The 13,029-nt window shown below is 31.6% G+C and overlaps 1 protein-coding gene across 5 annotated transcripts; it reads right to left on the bottom strand.

The window, feature by feature from the left end:
• Positions 1 to 1,436: 1,436 nt before the first annotated feature.
• Positions 1,437 to 10,273, bottom strand: LOC116031745 (serine/threonine-protein kinase STY46-like). 5 transcript variants are annotated; one of them, XM_031274038.1, is made up of 17 exons: positions 9,544 to 10,273; positions 8,974 to 9,088; positions 8,457 to 8,530; positions 8,128 to 8,259; positions 7,738 to 7,792; positions 7,469 to 7,579; positions 6,949 to 6,999; positions 6,292 to 6,473; positions 6,108 to 6,215; positions 5,338 to 5,411; positions 4,565 to 4,740; positions 4,264 to 4,359; positions 3,475 to 3,555; positions 3,349 to 3,402; positions 2,328 to 2,462; positions 1,708 to 1,804; positions 1,437 to 1,617 (listed from the first exon to the last, which is right to left on the bottom strand). In XM_031274038.1, the coding sequence occupies exons 1-16, from the start codon at positions 9,747 to 9,749 to the stop codon at positions 1,721 to 1,723; spliced, it is 1,734 nt and encodes a 577-aa protein (XP_031129898.1). In that variant the 5' UTR covers positions 9,750 to 10,273; the 3' UTR covers positions 1,437 to 1,617; positions 1,708 to 1,720. The 5 variants fall into 5 exon arrangements, with proteins under 5 accessions (XP_031129898.1, XP_031129900.1, XP_031129899.1 ...); XM_031274040.1 differs by having other exon boundaries at positions 8,140 to 8,259; positions 9,544 to 10,272; XM_031274039.1 differs by having other exon boundaries at positions 1,708 to 1,801; positions 9,544 to 10,272.
• Positions 10,274 to 13,029: the final 2,756 nt, after the last annotated feature.

Consider the following 13,029-nt stretch of genomic DNA (forward strand, 5'->3'; position numbering starts at 1 on the left):
AGAAGGACCACCAAAGCTGAAGCTGCTTTAGAAGGTTCAGTTTACATTAAAGAGAATACAATCTCTGGTGACCGCACGAAAATGGAGAAGTGCCTGAAACATTTTTCCCACCCAAACTCAGGTGCATTTTTGTAATATCAAATATTTGGAGAATATAACATTTTTGGTATTAATTGATAATTCCTATAAATTTTTGTATGAATTCAAAAATATACCTTTTTCGGGATTGGACAATATAACATTTTTGGTATTAATTGATAATTCCTAAAAAAATTTATATGAATTCAAAGATATACCTTTTCAGGATTATAACGTTCAGGTAAATAAATACTACACCCTAATCAACTTAATTAACACCAATCACCTTAATTACTACATATTAAATTTGGTATATACATTTTTCATAAAAAAAAAAATTGATATATACAATTCTACCAAATTTAACATTTTTTACATATAATTGAAATAATATATTTAATTTAATATTTTAATATTATAGATATTTTTAATTTTATTTTTTATTTGTTTTGAATTTCAATTAAAAAAATTAAAATTGAAATAATTTCATTTGATTCAAATTTAGATATATATTTTTAATTTTATATTCAATTCTAAAATCATACTCTTAAGTAAAAATTTAAAAATATGCCTAAATGCGTAATATAGTTAGGGACTATATTAATCCATACAAATTTAAAAATTAATTCTTTTAATTTGTAAATCGATTTCTTTAATTATACGTAATAAAATATGAAATATACTTAAGAAAATATAATTATAAAATTAAAAAAACATGTGTCCATAACTATTTAGAAAACTTTTAAAATACATACTTATATTTATGCATTATATTAATCATACAAAATTAAAATGCTAATTTTGTTAATTTTTAAATGTGATTATTTTAATTATAAATCCATCAATATATATTATAATTACGGAAATTATATTATAGATTTTGCCTATATACATATTAATAGATATTGTTTGCATATATGACGTATTATACAATCATTAAGGAAATGCATCCAATTAGAATTTAAATTTACTAATACAAAAATTAAAATTTACATCTTTTTCTTTAAATATAATTTTTTTTAGTTATTATTCATATTGTTAGAATTATAATATATATATGAAATACACTTAGGAATAAATGAAATTAATTATGTCAATTTTTTTCTATAAATTTATCTAAATGTGTACATAATTAATTAGAGACTCTATTAATTATACAAAATTTAAATTTAAATTTATATGCTATGAAAATAGATACTTAACCAAATATATGGAGTTACAACTATATTATTATATTGTTCATTTTAAAATATTTATATTTTTTTAAATTTTTTATTTATATTCATAATAACATAATTTTATTCGTGCATCGCACGGGTAAAACACTAGTTATTCTTTATAATTCAAATCAAATCAAATAATGAAATCAATATTCTCATTAATTTCTTTTCCACTAATCAAACAATAAAATTAATATTCCTAGTAATTGCTTTTTTATGGAGTTTTAATTTTATTTCCACTCAAATATTTTTCGCAAACTAAATGAGTCTGAATGATCGAATGGCATTGTCATTCTCCGTTGCTCAGGGAACGTCAAACCTGCAAACCATAGATAAATAAAACAAGTTACGAAGCGTCCAAGGTATGTATGCATGATTGTATGTACTATGTATGTATGTATAAACCAACATTCTACAACTAGTCAACGGTGTCTGTGTCTGAGGGCAGACAAAAATCCTCCAGAAGGTTTCTGCTTGCGCCGATCATGTCCTTCGTCTCCTACCTGCTACCTCCACGTATCAGGACACATCACAATAATTAACAGAACCAACTACTAACAAATATATATATATATATATATATATACATATACATACACACACACCAGTGTCATGCTTGTGTTTATCCAAAGAGTAATTCTAAATATACTCTCACTTTCTACTCCATATGAGTTGACATGCTTTAATTGCTTAATTTTATAAGGGGCATGATGTTTATCTATTCCTTTCTTTCCATCCTCTAATCAAATTTGAACACAAATGGGAGTAAAAGTTAGGAGTAGCCAAAGACCTTGTGGTCAAGCGGCACCCGGTGTACACTCCCATGTGGAAGGGAGTGGGTTCGAGCCTCAGTGGAGGCATGACTTTTTGTGCTTCAGTAGATTAAGAAAGTAACTATGAACAGATACTACATTGTAACAAAGTCAGTAGAACTCAAAAAAAAAAAAATTGGGAGTATGATTTTGAGAGTCCATCTAGTATTTTTGTTATTGAAACTAGTAACTACTAATACTAATATGCCTTACATACCTCCTTTGCCATTTGCTGCAAACTTTCTGTAATCTCAGAAAAATCAGGTCTACAAGTAGGATCGTGTTGCCAGCATTTCTCAAGCAGCTCAGCAAGCTTGGGATGAGTTTGCTTGGGTAAAGTAGGTCGTAGTCCCTGAATATATGCAAACCAATTACATACTAACCAGCCTTTTGGTTAAAATCGTGACATATTATATTCTTTCACTTAAACAAATAATGAAGGGATTAAAAATCCTGAGACAATTACAGATCGTTTAACAACGTCAACTCCAACATTTGGAGTCATTAACTTTGGGATACAACTATGGATAAAAAATTTCCCAGTACCTTGTACATTTACTTTCTAATAAATCTATAGACGACCCACCCACCTACACAATATATTTAATAACATTCCACCCTCCCTCCTCCCAGTTGTTATACTGTCGACCATGGTCCACTATGTATTTGTGGACCATGGGTCATGGTTGATACTGCAGTTGTGTTGAAAGAATACTGCAGTTGTGTTGAAAGAGAACTGCAGTTGCGCGGAACAAAGGACGTGTCATTTATCTGGAATTGCAGTTGTGTTGAACGGGTACTGCAGTTGTGTTGAAAAGATACTGCAGTTGTGTTGAACGGATGAATGTCCTCTGTTCCGTGCAACTGCAGTTTCCTTTCAACACAACTGCAGTATCTTTTCAACACAACTGCAGTATCCGTTCAACACAACTGCAGTATCAGCTATAATCATGGTCCACCATATAATTTGCGCCCTCCTCCTGTCCTCCATTATATATTCATCTTAAAAGTTAAATTATTTGTGAGCCGCCACTATTATGTGAAATGTATCCAATAGGGGATTTGGGGAGATTATTTCTGGAAAACCAAATGACCCCAAATCACATCATGCTAGGTGACAAAGGTTCCTTCCTTATATCATATATCTATATATATAGATATGCAAAATATTTCCATGCAACAGAAATATGATTAAAAAAAAAAACAGTCATATTAATTATTAAGAAAAGAAGCATTACCTTCTGGACCACACCAATAGCAGCTTGCAATGGTGTTAGGTACTCGTATGGAAGCTGGCAAGTCAAAATAAGAGAGTATTAACAGAATGAACTGAAAAACAATAAGCTAATTTCAGCATCATGTACCTTTCCAGTCAATAACTCCCATAACACAATGCCGAAACTGAAAACATCAGCTCTTTGATCATAGGGCTTGTGTTCTATAACCTTCAAGGGAAAAGAGCAGCTATAAGCAAACGCAGGTTTGGTAATTACATTAGAAAGTAGATATCAACTAAACCAAGCTTCTCAAATATAAGGAATGCATGCTCTTTTGTTCTCTGAACGCCAACGCATTTACTCAATCAGTGGGTGTACGTGACTTTTAAGTATTTGGCCTACCCAAGGTAATGTCACTTTCAAGACACTGTCTCAAACTTGATTTAAGCATGAATCAGAGCAGGAAAAGCTCATCAAATGCCAATTAATAATTGAACATTTCTGTGGATGTGCAACCTTTATTTGAGAGTTAGATGGATGAGAATTAAGTTGCTACCAGACTTTATGACCATTCACTTCTTATTTTGAGCACTAAAACAAATTACTAATACTTTCAACCAGGTATCAATTGGCAAAATTAAGTGTGTATGAAATACAAATTATTTAGAAACTTGAAGACAAAGCCTGGCCAGCCTCCCCCAATGCATGCATTGATCATCTATATCCATGTTTGATAGCACAGGATAAGGCAATAACATACCCAACATGATTAGCCTATATTGTGTTTGAAATGCCAAAACCCCCTTTTTTATCATAAGATAAGTATCCCACATTGAGATCATTTTCCCTCAACCTTATCCCATCCTGTGGCAATTACACATTGTATGAGTAAACAATTACCCACTTCCCATTCCTAATTTGACAAAGAATACGTACCTCAGGGGCCATCCAACGGTATGTCCCAGTTTCTGCAGTCATGATTCCACTTTGTGCTTTAACTCTGGCAACACCAAAATCAGCCACTTTGACAACCTGAAACAGCATCCACAAAATACTTTAAAGTCAAAATCATGTGCATTTAATTCAAATAAACTGTAAGAAACAACTGGAAATTAGCAATGCTAAAAAAACTCTAAAAAGCAAATCAATTACTCCGTATATCAATAATAATTACATACCGGAACTGAAAACAAGAGTCAAATAGAGCAAGGAGGAAAAAAGTTAAAAATACTCTTACTTCATTTTCATCCATCAAAAGATTGGCAGCTTTCAAATCCCTATGTATAATGTTATTCTGGTGCAGGTAATTCATCCCTTTTGCCACATCAATTCCTACTTTAAGCAAATCCGGGAGTTTGAAACTTCCCTTTTGTTTGTGCAAATAGTCATATACACTTCCTCCAGACATGTATTCTACAATTAATGAAATATAATGGAGATAATACTTGAACAAAGCCTATTATAATGAAAATTAAGTGTGTGTTTGGTTCATGGGTTTACATACCATGAATGAGGATCAAAATCATAGTTAGTGTTTGGCTGACAATTTTTTAAAACACAACTATGAGATTTGATTACCCTTCAATTAAAAACCTCATTCCCTAATTAAAAACGGGTATCATTCCATCTTATTGGTAATCTAATTTTTAAGTTTGGATTAGAGCTTTTAGATTTTTGTTTTGATTTTTTTGTTCATATTGGTGCTTTGGATGTCATTATAATAAGATCAATTGCCTTAATTTTTTATTTTTGTATTTTTAAAACCTTTATTCCCATTATAGGGTCATACATAACCAAACATCAATACTGGTAATCATTCAAATTCCTCCCTACTACCAAACATGCAATGTACTTTCACCAAAACCTATTACCATTACCAAGTATTTGATTCCCATTCCGATTCCGATTTCCTTGTGTGAACCAAACACACCCTAAGTTCCACTAATTCAGTTTCTAACAAAACCCAGCTGGAATAAGTTACAAGAACATTACTAGTCTATTGAGAAACACCTGTAACTATGCACAAGTTTTGAGGCTTGGTGCAAGCCCCGATGAATTGCACGACATTTTTGTGTCGAACTTTTCTGCAAGCATTAGAAAATAGTCAAGCCTGAGTACAAGGACATCTTAAAAAGATAGAAGCAGATATGTTCCTTTAGCTAAGCATTAAGCAATACATAGATTAGTTGAATACAAGGCAAGCATCAGAAAGTCACATGTTGCAGATATTGTGATTAGCCATTGAAACAGCCTATCCCCACCATTTGTGGGAGGAAACCAATACTGAAAGAGGGAATATAGGTTAATATGCAGACAAGCTGCAGCTGGAAAGTGGTATAGAACTGACTAAAAGTTAGGCTGTGTTTAAAACGTATGAAAATCTCACCCAATAACACATAGTACAAGTGTACAACAGTTTTAAAGAGTAAGTACTAATACAGAGAAGAAGACTGAATAGCACAGTAAAAGACACTTTCATGACAATTGCATTAGCTTTCAAGAAGTTTACTGAATTAAACAAAAATGAAGAACTTATCTATGAGCTAAGAAAACCTTATGCATGCAGACTTCTTTCCCATAAAACAGTAAGAGTTTTGTTGAATATTAGGAAACTCCTAGTGGGCTGGATTTAGTTTCCTATTCCTATTAGGGTTACCTATTCCTATTATGGTAGATTTGGTAGCTAGTTTAGTATATATAGAGGCATAGAGAAGAACCCTATNCCCGCCAGGTCTTTCAATCCCTCAATTTCAACAAGTTTAACATGAGTTTTGAGAAACCTCATAATATACACTTCTTGAGCAAACTCCTTGTGCAATTCTGTGTTCACACGGTCAGACTTCAAAATTTTGATAGCAACTTCCTGACTGCAGTATGTGCCTTTGTATCTAGAACAAACAAAAACATGAGTTAATTGGAAACAAATACAGTGCCATGAAATTGTCTAGCATGTGAAAAACTTACAGATCACCATATGAACCCGACGCAATCTTGTACTCAAATTTTAGAAGTTGAGGATCAATTTCCCAGACATCAGTAACATCATTTAGTATTGTCAAGTGATCAGGCTCACATTTGATCACCATATGGTTATGCTCACCTTCACTCAATGACTGCGAAGAACTTTTATTTTGCCACCAGTGTTTCTGCATAACACTTAATCCTAGTCAATCATTGTACAGAATCACATGGAAAAACAAAGCAGTTGATAATTGATCTAATTTTTTTTTTTAAACAAAACAACATTATAAAAAATAAATAATAAATAAAAAAGGAGAAAATTGCATACACCTATTGCAAAATTGATACTCATTGACATTAAAGCATTAACCAAGGAACATAAAATGATATATAACGATAAAAAGATTTTTAAAAAATGAGAGGGCAAGAGTCTAGACTATTTACAAGTGAAAACTATCATTGCTGAAACAATTGGCAACAAAAGATCAGATAACCAACCCTCAGCCCTCTCTCCCCCTCCCAAAAAAAAAAAAATAAATAAAGCAAAGTTGATTTTCATCTGCAAGGCAACAAGCAGCATGTATTGAAATCTCTAGAATATACTGAACATTTGATTATGTTTACGGTTTACCAAAGAGCAGGAAAAAAAAAAAAAGGTACCTCAACTTTCAAAATTTCCCTTTCCAGTGCAGTTCGTAGTAGCTCAGTTTCCTGAAAAGATAAGGAGTTATTGCCAGAATTTATTCTTTGAACATGAATGCACAAACAAACAGGTAGGTTAAAAAAGAATAACATTGTTAGTCCCTATTGAAGTGATAAAACACCAGAAGCAGAAAGTCTTTTGTGCTGTGCAAATAGGGGAAAAAACGGGTAAAAGAATAAACAATAAGTTCTTAGTTGGGCAACACCAAATTTTATTGAAAACATCCCATGGGCCAAAACAAATTTTCTGGAAGCAATTAATATCCCACTACCTAATAATAGATGAAGCTTTGACCATATCAAGAATGGATGCAGGAGGCAATATTAGTTTTTGTTCACACAGTAGCAATGCTGAACAAAGGTTTAAAAAGTTATACAGTATCTTTTTTTAAGAATGAACAGGACTAGCATATATAGACCTGGTTTCATGCAGCAATACACTTGATATACTTTGAGATGTGATAGGCCATACATATACCTCATAAGGCCAACCATCAACAACAAAGACATCCAAAGAGAAGCAATCAATAGTGGAAAAGACATGTGCTTCCTGAATGTTTAATCCAAGTTCAGCTAGCAATGAAGTCAACTGCAAACATTTAGGGGAAGAAAAACCAATATGTTTCACAAGTTATATATATTGTAAGAAGATAAAATTAATAAAATAGAAGATTTGTGAACTTTGACAGCCCATCAACATCCCAACCAACTGTATACATAAAGTATATTGGAAAGCGTATCACATACCTGATTGAGGAGCTTTGGCTTGTCAACTGTTGAAAATGTAATTTCATGCATGGGCCTACACAAGTTTAAGCCACACTTAAAAGTGAGCTACACCTGACCACATTCATGCATGGGTGTATATACACATATGCAATGAGGTAACTTTTTCTGCTTCAAGATTTTAAGTAAAGTTGAATCTTCCAACTTTCAATAAGGAGCTTCACTAAAAAAGTTTTGGGATAAATTCATTCTTCAAAGTAACTTTCCATGATGGCAGAGGTAATAGTGTGAACAGTCAGTGAAAGAAATTTAGAGATAAATTCATCATAACTAGGAGCAGCACACCACATTATAGGTACAATCACTTATCATCCTTCCATGAGAAACTAAAATGATAAGTATGAAACTTACTGTGCTATATACCTTGACAGTTTTGCCGAAGGTTGAAGAGTAGTATTCCCTTCCTGAACTTGGGATTTGCTTGCTTCCAGAGCAAGAGCTTCAAGATTAGGAGAAGAGCCAAAGGAAGGTGGTGGATGGATGCTGGGATTTTGAAAAGGAAGGTAAAGGACTTAGATAATTAAGAAAAAGGGTATCCAATAGCATATAGGAAATAGAAATACGCACACACACACTTAACAAAAAAAAAAAGCTTAAAATAACCATTGGGCTTAAAGACAATATAACATCTTCTGCATGCAACATGATTTTAGAATAGACTATATCACTCTTGATAATACCTCCGTGTGACTTCTTTCTCAGGAGAGTTCAAACAGACAGACTCCAATGAGTTCACATCAGATACTGGGGCAACCTGTGTAATGGCAAATTGGATCCAATAGTTGTACCCAACATTCACACGGATAATGTATCAGGTAATCCACCAAAAGAATAATATTGGGGTGTAAGACATATAATGGTGAAAACCATAGAGTGTAGTCCAACTGAAGCATATCAGGATGAAAATTGTGTGAGATGATTGAATAGTTTTAAATGCAAGAATATTTACTGTTATATATATAAATCATAAATTCTTTTTTAAGAAGGGCATTTTATATAAACCATAATTATTTCTCATTCCATACAGTGCTCACCTTACATTCATTAATTCTACATTGCATGCAGTATTGCAATCCACCAAAGGTTTGAAAATAAATGGGTAAGGTGAGGGATGTGTGTTGACAATATAGCAAAGTACTTTCACAGGATTAAGTGCATAATCCATGAAAATTGGATAGTGCAACTAAACTGAACTACCTGCACCAGCCGAACATCAAAGGCAGGCCTATTGGCAGGATCACATGCGAGATGCAGAAGTCTTTTGTGGGTGAGAACATCTTCTGCCCTTTCCACGTTGACATCTAATGCATACCTTCAATAATATACAAATATCAGAAGCCTCAAGTAACAAATTCATCCCTGCCTAGCACTTGTTTTAATATATGGTTAATAATTCTATTAGGCATGAGGGCTTCTGTGAGGAGCGTTGTTTCTGAAACAGAACAAATAATATGAGACTTAAATGCTGATTTGATCTAAATGTTAAAAAAAAAAAAAAAAAAAAAAAAAAAAAAAAAAAAAAAAAAAAAAAAAAAAAAAAAAAAAAAAAAAAAAAAAAAAAAAAAAAAAAAAAAAAAAAAAAAAAAAAAAAAAAAAAAANAAAAAAAAAAAAAAAAAGAGATAACCTGGTATAGAAATTCAAGCAAGTGAGCAAGATCGAAATAAATATAAATTCCCACATTACGAATGGGTGTGGATGTCTGTGAAAGCAGTAAGGAAAATTGTATATGTAAAATTGTAAATAGAGAGAGAGAAATGTAAAGGTACCGAGTAGGCAGGCGGTTAAAGTGAGCCCAGAGCTGATCATCGAAACCAGGAAGTTGGGCGTCGTGGTTGTTGAGATCCTTGAGCCGCCGCAGAACCTCATTGTAAACCTCAACCTTTTTTGCGTGATGTCTAGCGTTAGCAGGCGCCGATGAGTCGGCCACGCCACAGCCAGTACTGCCGCAACTCTCGTTTTCTTCCATCACCATCTGAGATTCTTCGCTTCCTTAGCTCTTATCCCCACCCACGCCAAACGAATTAACAAAACCGAAACGATCCTGCCTGCCTCGACAAACTTAGCTTCTCCTTCAACGCGAAAACCAATTCGATCGATCAATGCGCTGCCATTTACGTACTGAATAAGATACGAAAATTTTCCTCAAAAGGATCCCACCACAACTTGAATTTTGTGTATGCACGTTTAAATCATGTATAGCATTTGCATATAAACAAGTCGTCAGTGGGTATACTGTACAAGTATCAAAGCTCATAAGTTAAGGACAGATTTTGTGGCGAGGAAAGGTGCTTTAATGTCGTCTCACATCTTCTCCTCTTATTCATATTCCTTTCTCTCACTAAATCTCTCCCCCTCTAACTCTTTCTGCTTTATCGGTGTGAGCTCTGGTAGTGCAAGTTTGCAACTCACGGTGCTTAACGCTACAACTGCGGTCCTAAGATTGCGGATTGGAATGGATTGCTTTCCTCGGTGGCTAATCTCATATTGTCTTCGTTGTTTTTCTGTGTTTTTAATTAAGGCTATTTAAAAGGTGTTTCTTTTCGTATTTAAGAACTAACTTGCTCTTTGGTGGGAACTGGGAAGGAATAGAAATTTATTTTTTACCTAATTTTTTGGGCAAAAACTTGTGTGAGACCGTCTCACCATGAGACATGTCGGGTCGGGTCGGGTCAAGATGCAAATGTAACACTTATATCCACAAATCTCATACTTATATGCTCAAATGTAATACTAATCAGGAATAAAATTTTTGTGGTAAATGTAATACTTTTAACGGAAAATACAATATTTTTACATTTCGATTTAAAAGTATTACATTTTTCCTCAAAAGTATTATATTTGCCCTTATAAGTAAGGGGCACTTGTCAACATTACTTATTATGAAAAATGTATTACTTTTTCTCTTATAAGTAACAAAAATTGTAATCTTGATTAGTGTTATATTTGAGCATATAAGTATGACATTTGCACATATAAATATGACATTTGCATGGTGCTTTGACCCGACTCGTCTCACGAATAAGGATCCGTGAGACGGTCTCACACAAGTGTGACCCCATTTTTTGACATGTAAAAATTATATTATTTATTTAAGGCTATTTAAAAGGTGTTTCTTTTTCTTTTTTTTTTTTTGAAAAAAAAAAGGTGTTTCTTTTTGTATTAATAATATTTGTATTGCTTTTGAGTATTTTATTGAAAAAAAATTATGTTATTCTTCTTTTGAATGTTAATAAATGTTCTTTAAAAAATTTTGTTATTTATAAGTTTTAGGGAAAATGACACTTTTTTCCCCTATGTTATGTGCATATAGCACTTTTTCCCCTGTGTTATTAAAGTGGCAGTTTCTCCCCCTAAAATGTTAAATTGACATTGTTACCCTTAATAAGAATTATTTCATTTATTTTTCTTCTCCAACAAATTATTACTTATATGTATGGATGATCACAATTCGGTTCGAACCTAACCAAACACTGTAGCAATCATACCGAAATAGTATGGACAGTTCTGGTTACGATTCAGAACCGAAAAATAAAATTAAATAATTGTTGAACCGGAACTTAACCACAGTCATATATAGTGAAAATGATCAAACACTTATTTTGATAAATCGGTACGGCTCAGTTCCAATTTCGATTTTGAACCGCCAATCAAAACTTATTTATTTATTTATTTATTTTTATAATTTTATTTCTTATTTAAAAATAGTATAAATTCAACAATTATTTTATTTTATTTTTTTGGTTCTGAATCGTAACCGTAATCATCTATACTATTTAAGTTCAATTGTTACAGTGTTCGATTAGGTTCGTATCGAACCGTGATCTTCCATACATATTAGTAATAATTGGTTGGAGAATAAAAATAAATGAAATAATTATTTTTAAGGGTAAAAATGTCAATTTAACATTACAAGGGAGAAAACTATCACTTTTAAAATAACTGAGGGGAAAAACTGCCACTTTAATAACACAGGGGGGAAAAGTGCTATAAGCACATAACATAGGGGGGAAAAGTGTCATTTTCCCTTTGTTTTATAATAATAATAATACGGAGTAATATATTTTGTATAAGGGTTTTATATTTTTTAAACATATATTTCGTTTCTACTCTTTAAACCAACCAAACACTGAAATAACATTTTTAAAGTCTATTCCTTCAGAAAAAAAAATTTAAAAAAAAAAAAAATATATATATATATATATATATATATATATATATATATATATATATATATATTCCTTCAGCTAATCAAACAATGAAATACAAATCCTATTATATTCCATCTCTATTCCATTCTCTCTTAAAATTCATTCCGTGAACTAAACATGCCGTAAGGAAATTGCAGTTATCTCCAACCAAACATTATATAATTTCTATTGCCAAAGAAAAACAGTGCAATTTAATTGCAATTACATTCTACCAAACACCTCATTAGTATTTACAAAACTCATTACTATTTTACTCCTATACTTTTACTTTGAACAATGGAATAAAAATAAGAGGGCAAAATGAATGGAAACAAAAAAAGGGTCGTTGCCCAAGCATTAAATATAAATGTTAATATATATACACATATATGTATCCGTGTGTGTGTATATATACGGAGTATATATTTAATTAATTAATTTTAATTGATTAATTAATTTTAATTTCAAATCTTATTTACTAATTACTACAAAACAAAGTATCTTATTCTACTTAAATCTCTTATTATTACCAAGTACTAGTATTTTCGCCCGTGCGTTGCACGAAATGAATTTGTTATAATATTTTAAGAATATCTGGATCGATATACCATTATATAAATTATAACATCGAATATTATATAGTACAGTGCAATTGATGAAATTAGTTGGATTGATTATGTTTTCTGATGTTTTCTTTGCTTGAATGAGAGAAAATTTTATTCACGGATAAATTTTTGTATTATTTATTTAGATAATAAAATTAAAGATAAAATTATTTTTTTAAAAAATATAATATTGAATATGTACATTTATTTGATTATAAGATTAGTGCAAAAGTATCACTCAATTAATTGAATAATATATGACGTGTTTGTTTACAATTATCTTAAAAGATTTATATTTAATATAACTTAAGTAATTATATTATTACAAAAATAAATAAATATGGAAAAATGAGAAATAATTTAACTTTAATTATTACGGAGTATAAAAATAAATTCAACGACCAATATTTAGCTTAATTACCATAATAATTATTAGGCAATTATTATTAGTCAATTACAC

This window comes from Ipomoea triloba, chromosome 10 (assembly GCF_003576645.1).
Source record: "Ipomoea triloba cultivar NCNSP0323 chromosome 10, ASM357664v1".
In the NCBI taxonomy this organism is placed as follows: Eukaryota; Viridiplantae; Streptophyta; class Magnoliopsida; order Solanales; family Convolvulaceae; genus Ipomoea; species Ipomoea triloba.